This window comes from Physeter macrocephalus, chromosome 18 (assembly GCF_002837175.3).
Source record: "Physeter macrocephalus isolate SW-GA chromosome 18, ASM283717v5, whole genome shotgun sequence".
NCBI classification, from domain to species: domain Eukaryota; kingdom Metazoa; phylum Chordata; class Mammalia; order Artiodactyla; family Physeteridae; genus Physeter; species Physeter macrocephalus.
The window spans coordinates 69,600,310-69,619,213 of NC_041231.1; the positions used below are offsets into that span (position 1 = coordinate 69,600,310).

Consider the following 18,904-nt stretch of genomic DNA (forward strand, 5'->3'; position numbering starts at 1 on the left):
TATCTGGTCTATTGTGTCATTTAAAGCTTGTGTTTCCTTATTTATTTTCATTTTGGATGATCTGTCCATTGGTGTGAGGTGTTACAAGTCCCCCACTATTACTGTGTTACTGTCGATTTCCTCTTTTACAGCTGTTAGCAATTGCCTTATGTATTGAGGTGCTTCTATGTTGGGTGCATATATATTTATGATTGTTATATCTTCTCTTTGGATTGATCCCTTGATCAGTATGTAGTGTACTTCCTTGCCTCGTGTAACATTCTTTCTTTTAAAGTCTATTTTATCTGATATGAGTATTGCTACTCCAGCTTTCTTTTGATTTCCATTTGCATGGAATATCTTTTTCCATCCCCTCACTTTCAGTCTGTATGTGTCCCTAGGTCTGAAGTGGGTCTCTTGTAGACAGCATATATATGGGTCTTGTTTTTGTATCCATTCAGCAAGCCTGTGTCTTTTGGTTGGAGCATTTAATCCATTCACGTTTAAGGTAATTATCGATATGTATGTTCCTATGACCACTTTCTTAATTGTTTTGGGTTTGTTTTTGTAGGTCCTTATCTTCTCTTGTATTTCCCACTTAGAGAAGTTCCTTTATCATTTGTTGTAGAGCTGAATTCTCTTAGCTTTTGCTTCTCTGTAAAGCTTTTGATTTCTCCATCGAATCTGAATGAGATCCCTGCCTGGTAGAGTAATCTTGGTTATATGTTCTTCCCTTTCATCACTTTAAATATGTCATGCCACTCCCTTGTGGCTTGTAGAGTTTCTGCTGAGAAATCAGCTGTTAACCTTATGGGAGGTTCCCTTGTATGTTATTTGTCATTTTTCCCTTACTGCTTTCAATAATTTTTCTTTGTCTTTAATTTTGCCAATTGATTACTGTGTGTCTCGGCGTGTTTCTCCTTGGGTTTATCCTATATGGGACTAGCTGCGTTTCCTGGACTTGGGTGGCTATTTTCTTTCCCATGTTAGGGAAGTTTTCGACTATAATCTCTTCAAATATTTTCTTGTGTCCCTTCTCTCTCTCTTCTCCTCTGGGACCCCTACAGTGCGAATGTTGTTGCGTTTAATGTTGTCCCAGAGGTCTCTTAGGCTGTCTTCATTTCTTTTCATTCTTTTTTCTTTATTCTGTTCTGCATCAGTGAATTCCACCATTCTGTCTTCCAGGTCAGTTATCCGTTCTTCTGCCTCAGTTATTCTGCTATTGATTCCTTCTAGTGTAGTGTTTGTTTGTTCTTTAATTCTTCTGTTTGTTTGTTCTTTAATTCTTCTAGGTCTTTGTTAAACATTTCTTGCATCTTCTCGATCTTTGCCTCCATTCTTTTTCCGAGGTCCTGGATCATCTTCACTATCATTATTCTGAATTCTTTTTCTGGAAGGTTGCCTATCTCCACTTCATTTAGTTGTTTTTCTGGGGTTTTATCTTGTTCCTTCATCTGGTACATAGCCCTCTGCCTTTTCATCTTGTCTATCTTCCTGTGAATGTGGTTTTTGTTCCACAGGCTGCAGGACTGCAGTTCTTCTTGCTTCTGCTGTCTGCCCTCTGCTGGATAAGGCTATGTAACCTCATACTTTTGAATTATACTTATCTGCTTGAATTTCACCAGTCCCACTTTGAGAATTTTCATCAGAAATTAAAATGCTAAATTCAGAGTACCGGGAAAAGAATACGTCCTTAAAACTGAAGTAAAATATGCTATCTTGGGAACACTAGCTCTGTTTCAGGTACAAGACTGCCCAGCATCAGCTCAGCCTAAAACAATGCTCAGAGTCCCAAAGTAAAGAAGACGGAGCTGAACGTTCCACTTTGAAGCTGTTGAGGTACAAAAGAGAGAGTTCCTGGAGATACTTTTCATTCTCAGTCAGATAGTAATGTTACAAACAACAAAAGACATTTTCTAAGGCTCATAGTGTTTGCTTAATTTATTTCTAAAATGCACACATGACCCATGCCAATGCAAACACCAACAAGGCTGGGAGGACTTTGCTGGTTCCTCAGGGTTTTCAAAAGAGAGACATCTTTTTTTTTTTTTTTTTGGTGGTATGCGGGCCTCCCTCTGTTGCGGCCGCTCCCGTTGCGGAGCACAGGCTCCGGACGCGCAGGCTCAGCGGCCATGGTTCACGGGCCCAGCCGCTCCGCGGCATGCGGGATCCTCCCAGACCGGGGCGCGAATCCGGTTCCCCTGCATCGGCAGGCGGACGCGCAACCACTGCGCCACCAGGGAAGCCCCGAGAGACATCTTAATATCATTAAACCAGAGTCTCCTGGCAAACCCCTTCTGTACAGAATGTGCTAATTTGCCAGTGAACAGGGGCAGGTTCCTCAGTTGCAGGGCACTGCTTCCTTCTTGGTCACAAATTCTTTTGTAGCTCCTGAAGACGAAAAAGGTCTCTACAACCTGACACTAAGTGTATAAACTACCTTCAGAGAACAGCAAACAAACTTTGCTTCTGCCAGCAAGCCTCAGCATAGTGTGGTGTAGAAGAACACTAGACTCCAACTGGGTTCCCTGGGTTCCAGCCCATGGCCCACCCCCAATTTGCTGGGTGAATGTGAGCAAGTCACTTACAACTTCCTTATTGTTTTGTCAAATGAAGAGTATAACTAACTACAAAAGTCACAAGAGTGCTGTGAATTAAGAATAAGAATAAATGCAGTAGAGGTGCTTTGAGTAACAGCAGTTTTACATGTTAGACAGATAGCATTAAGCTCAGTCCTTGGACCTCTTCTCCATCTATACCAGTGGTTTCCAAGTAGGGAAGTTTTGTCCCTGCCCCAGGGGGCATTTGGCAATGCCTGGAGATGTTTTGGGCTCTTACACTTGGGGCTAGGGAGGTACTACTGGCAGCCAGTGGGTAAAGGCCAGGGATGCTGCTGAACATCTTACAATGCATAAGATCCATACCCCACTGCCCCCTGCAGCAAAAGAAGACTCATCCAGCCTAAAATGTCAATAGGCTTACTCTGTTGGCTGAGAAAACCCTGCTTTACATAGACTCATCACTGTGGATTGCAGCCAGGCTTATAGCGTTAGACACCATCCACATGAAATGACTCCCAAATTTTTTATCTCCACCCAAACCCTCTCTCCTAAACTCTATATCCAATCTGGATATACAACAGCCAACTTGATACCTCCATTTGGATGCCAATGCACCCAAAATGAATTCCTGATCTCTCCCCACCTCTACCATAGCCTTTCCTCTCTCCATGGATGGCAATTTTACCCTTTTAGTTGCTCAGGCCAAAAACCTTGGTGTTATCATTTATTCCCTCTTACACCCCACTTCCAACCCATTAGAAAATCCTGTTAGTTCTAGCTAACAAACCAGATCCAGACACAGACCTCTCCTACCTCTGCTGCTACCGATCTGGTCCAAAGCACCCATTCTCTTTATCTAGATGATTGCACTAACTTCCCTACTGGTCCCCTGCTTCTATCCTTGCCCTGTACTCTCCACAAGAGAGCCAGAGAGTGATCCTTTCACTCTCTGGCATGAAGTCAGACCACATCACCCCTCTGCTCAAAATCCTTCAGTGGTTCCCTCTGTCCCTCAGTGCAAAAGCCCAAAGCGTCACAAAGGCCCACAAACCCTTCCATGATCTGGTTTTCATGCCCTGACTTCATTTCCCTCTACCCTGTTCCTACCCACTCTGGTCTTGAACAAACCAGGTGAACTTCCACCTCAGGACTTGTACTGACTGTAAAATATTCTTTCTCCAGATAGCCTTTGCAGAAACTAAATCTGGCTTTAAAGGAAGTTAGATCGTCCCTAAGTATGTTCTAGTTTTAAAATACTAAGTATGTTCAAAGGGAAATGTTAAATTCACTACAGAAAAATGAAAAACTCTAGAGACTGTATCTTTTGGCCACAATCAGGAATAGACAGGTGACTTCAAGAGGTATAGGTGCTGCTGTCACAAAAGTGAGTTAATGGAAATTTCAATGTCACCAAAAATCTAAACCCAAGTGACCACGGAGGTTCTAGGGACTCTTTTCCATTCATAGAGGCTGGAGAGAAAGGCTGATTTCTGTAGCTTCCATAGATAATAGCTTGTGGAGAGAAGGGGTTTAGCAGTAGAGAAGTCACATAATAGCTGGCCAATAATTGGCTTGATCCTCATTTGAAATGTAGCAGTGTACTATAGAAAGCATGCATGCTCTCCCTAGCCCACAGCTGTCAGCTCGGCTGATAAAAATATGTACCTGAACACTATGTGTAACTAGGAAGCAATGTAGTGGATCGTTAAGAGAGCAGGCTCAGGAGTCAAAAACAACTGGTTTTGTTCATATCCTCGTTTTACCACTTTCTAGCTGCAAGACCTTGGGCAGGTCATGGAACCTGTGTACCTCAAGTCTCAGCAGCTGTAAATAGGGATAATGACAGTGCCTGTATCATGGTCCTGTTGTGTGTACTAAATGAAGTAATGCATGTCAAACTGCTGCCTCTGCCTCTGGGGAACAAATACTGGGGGCTGGGAGGCAGGGAGGTGACTAGCGTTTTTTGTAATAAACTTTGTAGATCTACTTGACTCCTTAAATTATGTACATTGATAATTTTAACAATAAAAATTAAATTAAAAAAATCCTCAGCACAGTGCCTGGCACATAATAAGTGCTTAATGAACGGTAGCTTTACAGCTCTGATTACTGCACTCCCGTGGCCCCCACCTGGGAGTAATGTGCATTTGCTACCTGTCCCTTGCCAGAGGAGAACACAAGTTGGAAAGAATATCAAGTGACACGAGTTTTCCTTCCAGCTTCTCTTTGAGCCATCTTTAAACCTTTCGGGGAAAGGGTCTGCACCTGAGAACGAAGACTCAGGTTTCATGGCAGTGGGAAGGTTATACTGCCCTCTATTGCCATTAGCTCAGCTAAGGACACTAACCACCTGCCTTTGGGTCAAATTCAGTGCGCTCTGAACTGAGCAGATGTTGGGCCCATCCTTATTAAACTCATCCCTTATTATTATGTTAAACTGATTGGCTACTTCAAAGTAGATAATAAGATCCACAAGCCATTACATCCTCAGGCCCATATAGCAAAATATTTGCCTTTTCCAAACCTCTCCCTGTAACCTCTACTACATTTCTAAACCTTCACCTAAACAGAGAAATTAACTCTTCCATGCCTTAGTCAACACAGACAGAAGCAGGTTAGAAGAGAGTTGATTTCTGATATAATAAAAGCAGACTAACTTCTCTAGCTCCAGATCCAAAACACACTAAAGGGTGATTGTCAGAGAGAGAGAGGAGGAGGAGCAGGTGCAAATGTGGGCAGGCAGGGCAGATGGCACTCGGCAGTGGCTGACGCTTGACAAGCATGAGGAACCTCTCCCAAAGATAATAACACGTTTCTCCTTCTGAACCAGCACTTGGCGGAAGTAATAACAGTGGCTCAGGCTGTAATCAGTTTAAAGGAGGAGTATATGACAAACACCAGCTCCAAACATTAAAAAAAAAAAAAAAATAAGAGCAAACACAAAATAAGACACATAGTCCAAGTAACAAAATAAATGAATTTGGGATTCTTTTCAGCTCCCTCAGTGTAAATCATTACTCTTTAGAGAAAGGAAGCAAAGCATTTGGGTTGTCCTGAAGAACACTCTGGTGTCACACTCTTATTCCCAGCTGTCCTGAATAAGACCATTTGGTTGGTGTCTTATTCCTCTGTAAGGCCTTCTTAGAAAACATTGAGAAATTTTGAAAATTACTAGCAAGTAAGAAAAAGAAGTACCTAATTTCAATACGACTTATTTTCTCCTTCCACACCTCTACACATTGTTTTTTGCTACTGTACCACTGTCCAAACAGAAGCTGTCCCAGCCTCCAGAGATGAGTCACAGTTAGAATTCATGGCAAGACTAGTCTTGAGTCCACAGAGTGAACACCTACCCTACTGTGACTGTTTGTCCTCAGAGGCTCTTGGCCTAATCACATAAAAAGCATTCATTAAAACAGCACCTAACCTTCACCAATACTTGGTCTGATTGTTTACCTGGGACAGGTCAGCCACAACCTAGCTGACAATGAGGCCAGCCAATCTTTAACAAAAGCATGGAGTCAGATTTATGAATCCTTGGAGCAGGTCATCATATACTTGCTCACCTTTCTGACTCCCTCTGACAGCTCTCACACAGGGAGGGCCCAGGCCCTCTGGATGTTGTGGGATGGAGCTGGGACAGGCATTCCCACCCAGAGCTCCCCCATTCTCCCCCCACCACCCCTGCCTGTGGCACAGAGCACTGGGTCCGGAGAGCTTATGGGTTATTCAAGGGTAGCTGGGGAAGGGCTCCAGGGGTGTCTAGTTCCTGGCACTGACAGATGGGCCATTATGTTGACATTCACCCAGCCCTCACATAAGGTGCATAAAGCAATCTTTTCATTTCATCCTACCAACCTTAGCAAGTTAAACTGTAACTATGGAAGCAGCAGGAAACTGTATCTGCCTACTAAAACTGTGGTCATGGGCTTCCAAGAGCGTCATGTTCTTTCCCAGCCTTCAGTGCAGGCAGGGAATTTCTTTAGAGTAAACCAAATCTATTGCCAACTCAGTGATCCCTGATACCAAGGCATCAGGTACTCCTCCAACCCATCCAATAAAGATGGCAACCCATCCAATAAAGATGGCACCTGGTGTGAACTGAACACACTTGCCCCAACTCTAGCGCTCCAGGGGGCTCTCATCCTTTCCACTCACTCATAAATAAAAAGGGCTATTTATTATTAACCCCACATGGTTGGTACACCCTGAGAGTTTAAAAAGTTTTTATTTTTATCAACCAGAAAAAGAAATCACTACTTTAAAGACTCAACAAACAGGGGAACTCTTCAAAAAAAAAAGATGCCACAGGCAATCCTCAGTTTACATTAGAGACACTTATCTTATTTCAACTCTGCTTCTTTCACACCTTGATGACACTGGTCATCAACCCAGTTAATGCTTTTGCTCAACACAGCCTCCATCCCAACAGGAAGATCTAAGGAAAGCCCAGGTTCACCTACTAATACCTTTAGTAACGTGGTGCCTGGATGTGAATCCCAGCTCTGCCTCTTGCTAGCTGTGTGAGACTGGGGTAAGTTACTTAGCCCCTTGGAGCTTTTATTTTCTTATCAAAATATGAAGACGATACATGTAAAGTACTTGGCACTTACCTGGCACATAGGAACGGTTAAAAAATAACTCTAGTATATACCTGATCTTGCCACTTATAGCCCTTCAGAACTTCAAGTACTCTTGCCTTTAAAAATAAATAAATCTACATTCTCAAGCCAAACACAAATGCTTAGAATCATGAATTATCTCTGCTTTAAGGTATTCATTTAAGTAGAATCCCAATTCTTTTCGAAGCCATTTGTAATTATTTCACTCAAATTTTTTCATCAAATTACTTCATCCAAAGGAACACACTGCAACCAACTGAATGTATCTCCCACTGTCCGTCACCCATATCTCCTGACCACACATCCCTTACTCAGTATTCTGCCCTCAGCACTTCAACTGTTCTCCTACCATCATCCTTCCTGTCTTTCCAAATCTGTCCATTCTTTGAAAAGCTCTTTTCATCAACTCCACCTCTACTTCATCTCTGCCTTCCGTAACTATAACCTCCAGCCATGCACACAAATTATACACTTTGACTGTGCTGTGCTCTACTGACCAAATTCATACTTCACCTTGACTGAATTGTATGCGTGTTTCATCTCCCCTACTGTACTGTGAGCTGCTGGTTGGTAGGGATAACTTCTTTTATTCTTCAAGTTTCCTTTCTCAATAATCTACACTTCTCTGTACATCAGTGCAGAAATGTGTTAATGAACACTTACTGATAACTGTCTATACCCTACCCCATTTCTAAGGAGCCCTAAGAGGTGGAGCTGACTCAACTTTAGCCAGAAATCCTTTCAGAGCACTCGGTTTAAGAGGACTGCTTAACTTAAGAAGAAAAGGAGGCTCTGATTTCTCTTTGGGGTCCAAGTGTCACATTCTCAATGCACTATAGGCAACAGTCTTGTATATAGTCTCCAGTGAGAACCTTTTCTCTGTGGTTCTTGCAAATGCTATTTCTAAATGATTCTACAGAGTTCATGAAAAAAATTACGTAACATACCATGAGTTCATCAACCTCAAGAAATATCTCAATAGCCTCACCATAGCCCAGCCCTTCCAAAAAAGAGCAGCATGGCAGGACCTCAATTAAGGCTGGTAATCCATTCCGACAACCCCCACCCCACCCCGGGCCAGGGCAATGACAGACTTAAAAGGCATCAGTCCCTAAAGCCCTAAAGGAGCGAAAAACAACTAACAGGCTCACAACTCAGGAAAACGAGTGCAGTGCACTGGCCAGGAACACCAGCCCTCTCCTAAGACTACAGTGATAGCTGAGCCAGGGAGTTCACAGTTGGGTGAAGGGGCTTCCACTACAGAAAGCACTGGAGCAACTGGTTTTGCCTCCTCCAATTCTCATCTTCCCATTACACTCAACTGCCCTAAAGTTCTCCTTCTAACAGGGCATGCTTAGCCTAGGGCCTATACCACCCAGAACAGTCATACCCTGGAGGGTTAAATTTAAGGAAGAGAAATCTGGAGCAATAGGAACTTAGTGGAAAATCTTTTGTTAGAGTGTTAAAATGTGAAGTCCTCCTCAAATATAAGCCATTTATTGCCTTGCCAATTTACTTCTCTTATATCCTGTACGACTAACATGATTGCACACAATCCTTTATAATGACCATCCAACCAATAAATCAATCCTGTTGCACTACTGTTGAATGAAGTCCCTCTTACTAGACCCTGTGGAGAAAGAGAATTCACATCACCAAGTTTCTTTTCTTAATTTGCCTCTGGATCTAGACCACATATAAAGCACTGGTCAGAAAAATGCCATTCTTACAACAGAGCGAGTTGTCCCTCAAATAAACATTATTTTTTAAAATTTGAGGGTGAATGCCAACACGAAGCAAGGAAAGACTTAACAGTTATACGATTATATAGGTGGGAGGCTGGGCCTAATATACCACATTATTAATCAGAGAAGAATGAACACGAATGTTCACAGGCCCTGCCACACAAATCACCTACAACGGTTAGCGCTTAGCATCAGGGCTTTATTCAACCTACCAAAACCAACAACCAGGAACCACAGTCACCTTGGCAGAGTATGGAAGGTGCTGTTTAATCAGCAAGCATAGCGAAACAGATCAAAAAATCAAACACCTAGAAGACTGTCTTAGAACAATCAAAATATTTAAAATCATGATTAACTCAACAAACAATTCTCTCACTTATTCCTCACATGTGAAAAGTCAAAATATCACTTGGGCCACTCTGGGTTGTAGGTGAGGGGGTAGATGGGCCATAAGAGACTGGAAAGACATCAACAAGAAGACATGCAAACTAGGTAAATAAAGTGGAAGCCCAACAACATTTGGATAGGATACAACAACATTAGGATAAATAATTGAGCTTGTCTATTTCCTCAGGAAAAACACCCCACCCAAAACCAAAAAAACACAGTAGGAACAAATTCCAAAGGTGTGCTGTTGCTCTACACTTGGTATACATTTACACTGGAAGAATGGCTGGTGATATTTTGACTTTCTTTTACTTTTTTTTTTTAATGCTAAAGGTAAAGAACTCTGTTCTTTCAGCACCCAAACCAGAGCAGAGAGACAGCAGTAAATTATAAATGTGGATGGAGTAACATCCACAGGACATGGAGATGGGGGAGGGGGGAGGGGAGAAGGGGTAGGTTTTTGTGCTGTTGCATTGGCAGGAGAGCTAAGCAGTCTTAAAGAACATTCTAGGCTTCTAGGTTTGCCATGAAGGAGTATCACAAATCCCAAGGCCCACCACCTACCCCTTCTCCTCTTCTCCGAGGGCACCTACCTTACTGTAAGTCACTACTGATAAGTTGTTTGCGTGACTGCTGGGGGACAGATTTACAGAGTTCTGTGAGAGTCTATTCTCATCTTGCTCGGTTTGGTCAGGAGCAGGAGCCCATGTGTTTTTGCTGATCGAGTCGAACCCGGAACCCCCAGGGTCTTTTAAGTTGTTTTCATCTGATTGTCGGTTCTTTTGGGGAGAGGCAAACGGGTTGAAGTTTCCTTCTACCTTGCGATGTGGCTGTGTGTTGAACTCCGTTTCAAAAGATGACAGCTGCTGCGTTACTCCTAAAAGTCCACCCACCTCCACACTGAGAATGACCCAGATGACATCTGAAACAAAAAGGCAATTCATGTCAATGCCAGGCATACCCTCAAGGCTCAAAGCAGCCACCACAGAGAACCCCAAACACCACCCAAACCATAAGAAGAAATGTTCCTCTACATGCTAGTTTAGAAGCTTACTGACAAAGTTATCCAGTACATTTGCATTGCATGCAGTTCTACGTTTTTGGTAACGTCAAATTCATACTCTGGTACAAATTCAGCAGAGGTCTGTGGTGAGACCCATGAAATTATCTGTAAAAAGGTTACTAGTTGATTTTGATGCATAACCATATTTTGGAAATCATTACTCCAGAGAATAATGATCAATATATAGAAAACCAACTATTTTTCCAGAATTACAAGCTCTTTGTTGTTTTTGCTTTATTTTGTACATGGTTAACTCAGAAAACTCAGGGCAGGCAAAACTCTTGAGTCAAAAAAAAAGCTTATAATTACTAAAACTGCAACTTATCAACCCCCCCCCGCCCACTTTGGGGCAATTCAGAGTGACCTGCCCAAACTAGGACAACTGAGAGTAAAAGAGGGAGTTATTAATTACACCAGGACACAGGTGTAAGCCTGCATTAATCCTGACTTATTAGAACAGATATCACCCTGGTTATTTTAACCATCTATGTGTTCAAAAGATACCAAAATTTAGTATGCCTGACACTTTCTAGTGATAAAATAATCCAATTTAATACCAACTTTGCCTTTCTGTCAGATAGGGAAACCCTACCATCAACACTGAAACCATAAGAGATTTGTTTTAAAAGATGCACCATAGGACTTTTGGTCATAATTCAGTTATTTCCTCAACTGTCAAAGCCATGGGTTCAAAAAGAAATGAATAAAGTAAGCGGCACTTCAATTTGATGTTCAGCACCTCAATTCAGAGAACAGTGGCATCTACTTTCCTGATGGAAGGTTTTCAAAAAGCAAGCTATAGAAAGGCCAAGAAGCTTTTAAGTGTGAACCTTGTTGAAAACAAATATGAAAAATTGTTCAGGCTCCTAAATAAGTGGTATAAGGTTGATAGGAAAAGGCAGATAAAACTTCATCAGTTAGCTACATGGAAATACAGTAGTCCCCTTTACCCATGATTCACTTTTCATGGTTTCAGTTACCCACGTCAATGGTGGTCCAAAAATATTAAATGGAAAGTGCCAGAAGTAAACAATTCATAAGTTTTACATTGCACACTGTTCTGAGTAGTGTGACGAAATCTCTCACTGTCCTGCTCCATCCTATCTGGATGTGAATCATCCCTTTGTCCATCTCATCCATGCTATCGCTATCTGCTCGTTAGTCACTTAGTAGCCATCTAGGTTATCAGATCGACAATCACAATCGCTTACGGCACTGCTTGTATTCAAGTAACCCTTATGGTACTTAATAATGGCCCCAAAGCGCAAGAGTATCAATGCTGGCACTTCAGATACGCCAAAGAGAAGCTGTAAAGGGCTTCAAGTGAAAAGGTGAAAGTTCTCAACTGAATAAGGAAAGAAAAAAATCATATGCTAAATAAGGCTACTAAAACCTATGGTAACAAATCTTCTATCCATCAAGTTGTGAAGAAGGAAAAAGGAAACTTGTGCCAGTTTTGCTGTCGCACTTCAAACTGCAAAAGTGAGAGCCACAGTGAGTGATAAGTGCTTAGTTAAGATGGAAAAGGCATTAAATTTGGACAATAAGATATTTTCAGAGAGAGACCACATTCACATAACTTTGATTACAGTATATTGTTATAACTGTTCAACTGAGTTATTAGTTATTGTTGTTAATCTCTTACTGTGCCTAATTTGTAAATTAGGCTTTATCATAGGTAGGTATGTATAGGAAAAAACTCAGTATATATAGAGTTCAGTACTGTCTGTGGTTTCAACATCCATACTAGGGGTCTCGGAGCATATGCCCCACAGATAAGTGGGGGACTACTGTATAATATATAAGCCTAGAACAAATACACTAAAAAGGAAATTGAAGGAAACTAAGGAAAACTCTCTTGGGCTGTGTTTGTTCTCAATTTTCAATCTGGGTTCTACAGCTGAGGAAGGGGATCTTAAGTGTCAGATAGCCATAAATACTCGATTTAAGGTTAGTGATTTGGAAGCTGTATTAAGAACTTGGTTGTATCCAAACAGCTATGAGCCAAAACCTTAGTTAAGTAGAGATGCAGTGACATCTACTGTTCACTTCTATAATGAGCAACTCTTTCTACCTCCTGTGGAGAGGAAGAAAGCCACTAGCAACACTAGTATGGATCACAGGAATGGGCATCCATCCCAGCCAGACACACTTACCATTAAAGCAAATGTGAATCTTTACGTAAACTAGTATCATAAAAGTTCAACCTGGGCTTCCCTGGTGGAGCAGTGGTAAAGAATCCGCCTGCCAATGCAGGGGACATGGGTTCAAGCCCTGGTCCAGGAAGATACTACATGCCACGGAGCAACTAACCCTGTGCGCCACAACTACTGAGCCTGAGCTCTAGAGCCTGCGAGCCACATCTACTGAAGCCCATGCACCTAGAGCCCACACTCCACAACAAGAGAAGCCACCACAGTGAGAAGCCCGCGCACCGCAACAAAGAGGAGCCCCCCATCGCCACAACTAGAGAAAGCCCACGCAGAGCAACGAAGACCCAACACAGCCAAAAATAAATAAAAATTAAAAAATTTATTAGAAAAAAAAAGAAAGTTCAACCTGCTGATTTAACACTGTAAACAAAGACAGGCAGAGTACCATTTCACTTAGAAATCTGTAACAGTGCCAGTAATGGTGGGTCAGATGACTTTCATTCAAGACTTGCTCATCAATCTCATAAACCAATATGATATGGGCCTTAAAAAACAATTCAATAGGGGGCTTCCCTGGTGGCGCAGTGGTTGAGAGTCCGCCTGCCGATACAGGGGACACGGGTTCGTGCCTCAGTCCGGGAGGATCCCACATGCCGCGGAGCGGCTGGGCCCGTGAGCCATGGCCGCTGAGCCTGCGCGTCGGAGCCTGTGCTCCGCAACGGGAGAGGCCACAACAGTGAGAGGCCCGCGTACCGCAAAAACAAAAACAAAAAAACAACAATTCAATGGCAGGCAGCCTGAGGGAGACTCATTCTGTGCTCTCTTATTCTAGGTTTTCTAACCAAAGGCAACATTCCTTCACTCTACTATTCATTTCTTCCAAGCGGATATGCCTTGTCTTACAGTACATTAATTCCTACTTTGGTCTTCCACTCATCTGTTTTCCAAAGTCCTTTTGTAAGTACATGGTATGTTTAGCATACTTAGCTATAGGCAATAGGCTTTGTTCTCTTAGCTCAGGAAACTAAATGCTTATGAGAAAGGACAGACTGTTCTGAAGGCTGGTAGCAGTACGAGACTAATGACATTTCCCCCTGGCTTTGAGAACTAAAGCTTCTTTAATAGAACTCACTGGGCCTTATCATACTTAAAGCCACCACACTCTCTTCACCTTGGCTATTTTTCTGTACTGTTCACAGATTCTACATAGTAGCTGTAAAAGGAATGTCACTTAAGAAGTCACTGATTTATAAACACCAATAATTAAAATTCCAGTTCTGATCCTCCAAAGTTACTATCATGATGGGTCATTATGAACAGTACACCATGCCTTCTACATGGTACTATCTGAGCCCTCCAGGTACTACCTATAGACCTCACATTTTGGAATGTGTTCATCCCACACATAGTGTGTGTGGGTTTCTTTTAATCAAACAATAAAAAGGATGAAGATGAGCCCAATAAGCTTATTTCAGAGGTTGACCATTTCCAATTCTTGCCAGAACACCTTAATTACTAAAATTAAAACTGGCAGCCAGATATTTCACTATTGCTGATGATAAAATCACAGCTGTAAGGAATCTTAGGGGTCATCCAATGGAACTGCTTCACTTTCTAGATGAAGGTTCTGAGGTCTGGAGGTAGAAGTCATGGGCCTAAGATCAGACTTCAAGTTAGAAGTTGACCATGATGATGACCAAGAACTTCCAGCTCTTAGTATAGCTTTTTAAACCCACACTTGTTTCTTCTCAACAGGAATTTGGGAAGCCAAGCGCCCAGGGAATGAAACCTATAGTTAAGTCAGTCCCATTTTAGTATCTTTACTGACAGACATATGAAACAAGAATGGTGTCCTAGAAAAGTAGCCAAGAAAGTAAAACCAAGTGCCAAGCCTACACAGTCAGGGCTTAATAAGCCAATGGAGAAACCAATTTTAGAATGTCTCGCCTTAAAGTAATTTTTTAAAAGCACCTGAGCCAGTATTTTAGAGCTAGAAGGTACTGTAAATATTATTTCATTCAACTTGTCCTTTTTACATATGATAAAACCTTTAATAATAAGTACAAACCTTATTAATAATAAGTATAAATTTCCTTTTGTAGAAATGTGTAATAAATTACTGAAGAGAGAACATAACCTTTTATTTCTTAAGTTTAGACTATGAGAAGTGTAGAATAAAAGCAAAATATTTTACTTTGAGCCCAAGTCCATAATCTTAATCAAACATGCTGACATACAAAGACATCTCAGATTATGGTAAGAATATTAAAAACATTTGCATATATCTAAAAGCTAGCATCATGGGTCAAATCACATCATAATAAATGTAAACAAGCACCTATGATTTGTCCACTAAAATAGAATTGTTAAAAACAGTACAATATTAGAACTGGTAAATTTGTTTCTTGTGGGAATATAGGTTACAATATATGTACAATACATCTACATGTATACTGCGTTGAACAAGTAAGTAAATGGATGGTGGGAGCAAGGTTTTTCGTTATCAAAGAAGGATATTACAGGAAAGCAAGCAAAGAAGGAATTCTAAAATAAACCCTGTGGTACTGGATTAAAGCCAGAGACATCAATATAAACGAAACACAGAAACAACTATAGATATGTCTGTATACAAAGGTTAGTACGTATACATATATTATCTAGCCCTATCTGCTAAGAAGGCCTAGAAGTAATGATACCCCCATAGCAATGAACATACCTAGTGCTCAGTAGTAGTTTCTAAATACTACTCTCCAATAAAAAGAACAAGGGCTTCTTGGAGAAATGGCTGATTCTAGGGCTGGGGCATGGAAAATATAAGAAAAGCCTGGAACATCTTGTTGTACCAGAAAGTAAGGAAGTGGTCAAAACACAAAAGGATAGGGGCAGGTTACAGGGATACAGGAGCCACCTGAAAGAGCTCCCTCTGGAGCTGGAACAATCTGGGCAACACAATAATGTAGCACTGGACTGTAACTCCAACTATAAAATAAATATACGAGTATATTTATTAACTATGAGTCCACAGTTATATAAATAAATGAAGGAGAAATGACAAACTTCCTTACAAAGAATTCCAAAAAATATATAAAGATACTCTCCCTTCCAAGAGGTGGAGCTTAATTCTATACACCCCCCAGGGACTTCCCTGGTGGTTCAGTAGGTAACACTGCGCTCCCAATGCAGGGGGCCTGGGTTCAATCCCTGGTTGGGGAACTAGATCCCACATGCATGCCGAGACTAAGAGTTCGCATGCCACAACTAAAAAGAGCTCACATGTTGCAAGACCCGGTAGGGCATAAATAAATAAATATTTTAAAAAGTAACAAAATTCGGGATTCCCTGGTGGCGCAGTGGTTGGGAGTCCACCTGCCGATGCAGGGGATGCGGGATCGTGCCGCGGAGCGGCTGGGCCCGTGAGCCATGGCCACTGGGCCTTGGCATCCGGAGCCTGTGCTCCGTGACGGGAGAGGCCATAGCAGTGAGAGGCCCGTGTACCGCAAAAAAAAAAAAAAAAAAAAAAAAGTAACAAAATTCTACACACCCTCCAACCCACTCTATCTTAGTGATAGAGTAGGAAAAGCGAAAAGGAGTAACTTTACAGTGGAGAAACTGGCAAACAAACTACTCAAACTAGTGACCAAGGTTAATATCACCAGTGATGTTATGCAAATATCAAGTACCCTCCACCCCTACAGGGCACTTCACCTTCACAGTATTCTTCCCCAAACCCATAACATCAGTCTAACCATGTGGAAAACATCAGATAAGCTCAGATTGAGGGACATTATAAAGCAGGGGTCCCCAACCCCCAAGCCACAGACCGGTACCTGTCCATGGCCTATTAGAACTGTGCTGCACAGCAGGAGGTGACTGGCAGGTGAGCAAGCAAAGCTTCATCTGTATTTACAGCCACTCCCCATTGCTCGCATTACAGCCTGAGCTCCGCCTCCTGTCAGATCAGCGGCAGCCTTAGATTCTCATGGGAGCATGAAACCTACTGTGAACTGTGCATGCGAGGGATCTAGGTTGTGTGCTCCTTATGAGACTCTAATGCCTGTGATCTGAGGTGGAGCTGAGGCTGTGATGCTAGCGCTGGGGATAGGCTGAAAATACAGACTATCAACAGCAGAGAGGTTTGACTGCAGAGATCATAATAAATCAACTGCTTGCAGACTCATATCAAAACCCTATCAGTGAGTGGCAAGTGAAAACGAGCTCAGGGCTCCCACTGATTATGCATTATGGTGAGTTGTATAATTATTTCATTATATATTACAATGTAATAATAACAGAAATAAAGTGCACAATAAATGTAATGTGCTTGAATCATCCCAAAACCACAGCCCCCCACCCTGTCCGTGGAAAAATTGTCTTCCACAAAACTGGTCCCTGGTGCCAAAAAGGTTGAGGTCCGCTGTTATAAAGGATACTTTATATAAAGGATACTTGCCAGTATTCCTCAAAACTATCAGGGGTCATGAAAAACACAGAAAAGACTGAGAAATTGTCACAGACCAGAGGAGACTGGGAGACATGACAACTAAGTGCAATATGGGACCCTAGACTGGTTTCTGGAACAGAAGAGTCCTGAGTGGAAAAACTGATGAAATCTAAATAAAGTTTGCAGTTGAGTTCATAGTAATATACAAATGTTGATGTCTTCATTCTAGCAAGTGTGCCATGATTATGTAGGATGCTAACAATGGGGGAACCTGTGTATATGGGAACTCTGTATTACCTCTGAAACTTTACTGTAAATCTAAAATTGTTCCAAAGTAAAGTTTACTAAAAGAAATTAGTATAGCATCAAAAAAGTGTACTTTCAAACACTAAGAGGTAAAGTTGTAACGGAGCCAACACAAACAAATCTCTCTGTAGTGAAGTGACTATAAAGGAGAGTGCTTTGATCTAGCAGGGGGTAGAAAAAGGTTGTAGCAGGGCAGGCAGGAGGGGCTGTCACGTGCTCTTCAGAGGCCTCAAAAAGACCACATCATCAACTGGACACACGAGTCATTCCCATCTGCAGGGAGATCTTGCCCTTCCAGTGCAACCCCTTCTCAGCAGTGAAGTAAGGACATTAACAGTCTTCAAACAGGGGAAACAGCAATGACTGCACAAATGAACCATCTTGATGTGGATGTTCGGCTGAAGCTGCCTGACTAGTTCCAGAGCCTGCCTCTGGCCCACAGAAGAGGCAAATGGAAGCCACAAAAAGCAAGCAATAAACTGCCACATTAATAGGTTCCACTTGGTCTGGGTTTCCGAAGGGGAAAGGGTAGAGGACTCGGGAAAGCACCACCTTCAAAAATCCAGTTTACAAGGACCGCTCAAAGTAATTCCAACTGTGGTTAGGACTGAAATCTTACAGGCTTCTGATCTCTAGAGCAACTACCTTGGGCTCGTCCCTAAGAGCTGTAAGAGCACCAGGAGACACAGGCTAGCTTTAGCCTGCATGTACCTACAAGATTACCAGGGAGGCCACTTCTAGATTTGGAGGTTGCGAATTCAAATCCTTCCTAAAGCTCAACTCATCTTCATAGCACAACAGGAACCCCACATTTCCCCTGAGAATTAAGAAACAACTTGGGTCTGTAGAGGTAAACAAGCTCTAGTCAGCTGCTGGGCTACAAGCTACAGGCTCACATTTCATTTCTAGAGTAGGAAGGCTGGATATGTGCTGCCTGGCTTCAGCGAGAGGCTTGAAAGGAGAGAGTCTGAGCACTGGTAAACTGTGGCCTGAAACATGTCCCGACAGTAAGTAGTGCAAAGGTCAACATTATGAGTATCTCATTTTTGTGTCTGTCTCTTCCCAGTCTCAACTTCCAGTCTGTTTTTCTACACTGTTTACTCAACACATGCCTGGCTCTCATGACACCTGCCCAGGCACTCAGATACTTTCACTATCTATGAACACAGCACCTACCTCAGCATCTATGGGGGAAGATGGGACAGCCAGACTCCATCCAGTTCATTAGCTCCTCAGAGGACAACTCCTGGTTTCTGGGGCCCAGGCCCCATCTACAGCAGAGTGACTGTTGAAGGGCTGCCTCTACTCAGCTCTGCTTCCCTACCCATTCTCACTCCCCACCCCATCTTGCCACAGTGTGCATTAAAGACTTATTCCTTAGTTTCATATTATTCTCAGGAATTTCATTTTCAAATGCAAATGCCCCCTAAAGGAACATATTAAGCTACGTTAACTCCATTATCAGATTAACAGGCACAAGTTCACAAAGGGGAGAAGATAAAGAGAAACCCAGGAAAGAGCACTGGAAGCCTGGATGAGACAATACAGTGAGGAGTCCCCAGTGCCCATAATAGGAAGAGGGGCTCAGAAAGAAAAGCAGAAATGGTAACAAAAAAGAGACTACTCCTCTTCACAATTTTTTCAAAT

General features: G+C 42.2%; 1 protein-coding gene across 2 annotated transcripts in view; it reads right to left on the bottom strand.

Moving 5' to 3' along the window:
* The window catches only part of ILRUN (inflammation and lipid regulator with UBA-like and NBR1-like domains), a 113,217-nt gene that overhangs the window by 10,556 nt on the left and 83,757 nt on the right, over window positions 1–18,904 (bottom strand). Inside the window, exon 4 of one of the 2 annotated variants that reach the window (XM_007106292.4) lies at window positions 9,888–10,216. In XM_007106292.4, coding sequence (XP_007106354.1) covers window positions 9,888–10,216 — 329 coding nt within the window. The remainder of the gene's footprint in view (window positions 1–9,887; window positions 10,217–18,904) is intronic. The other variant, XM_007106293.4, reaches the window with a different exon arrangement.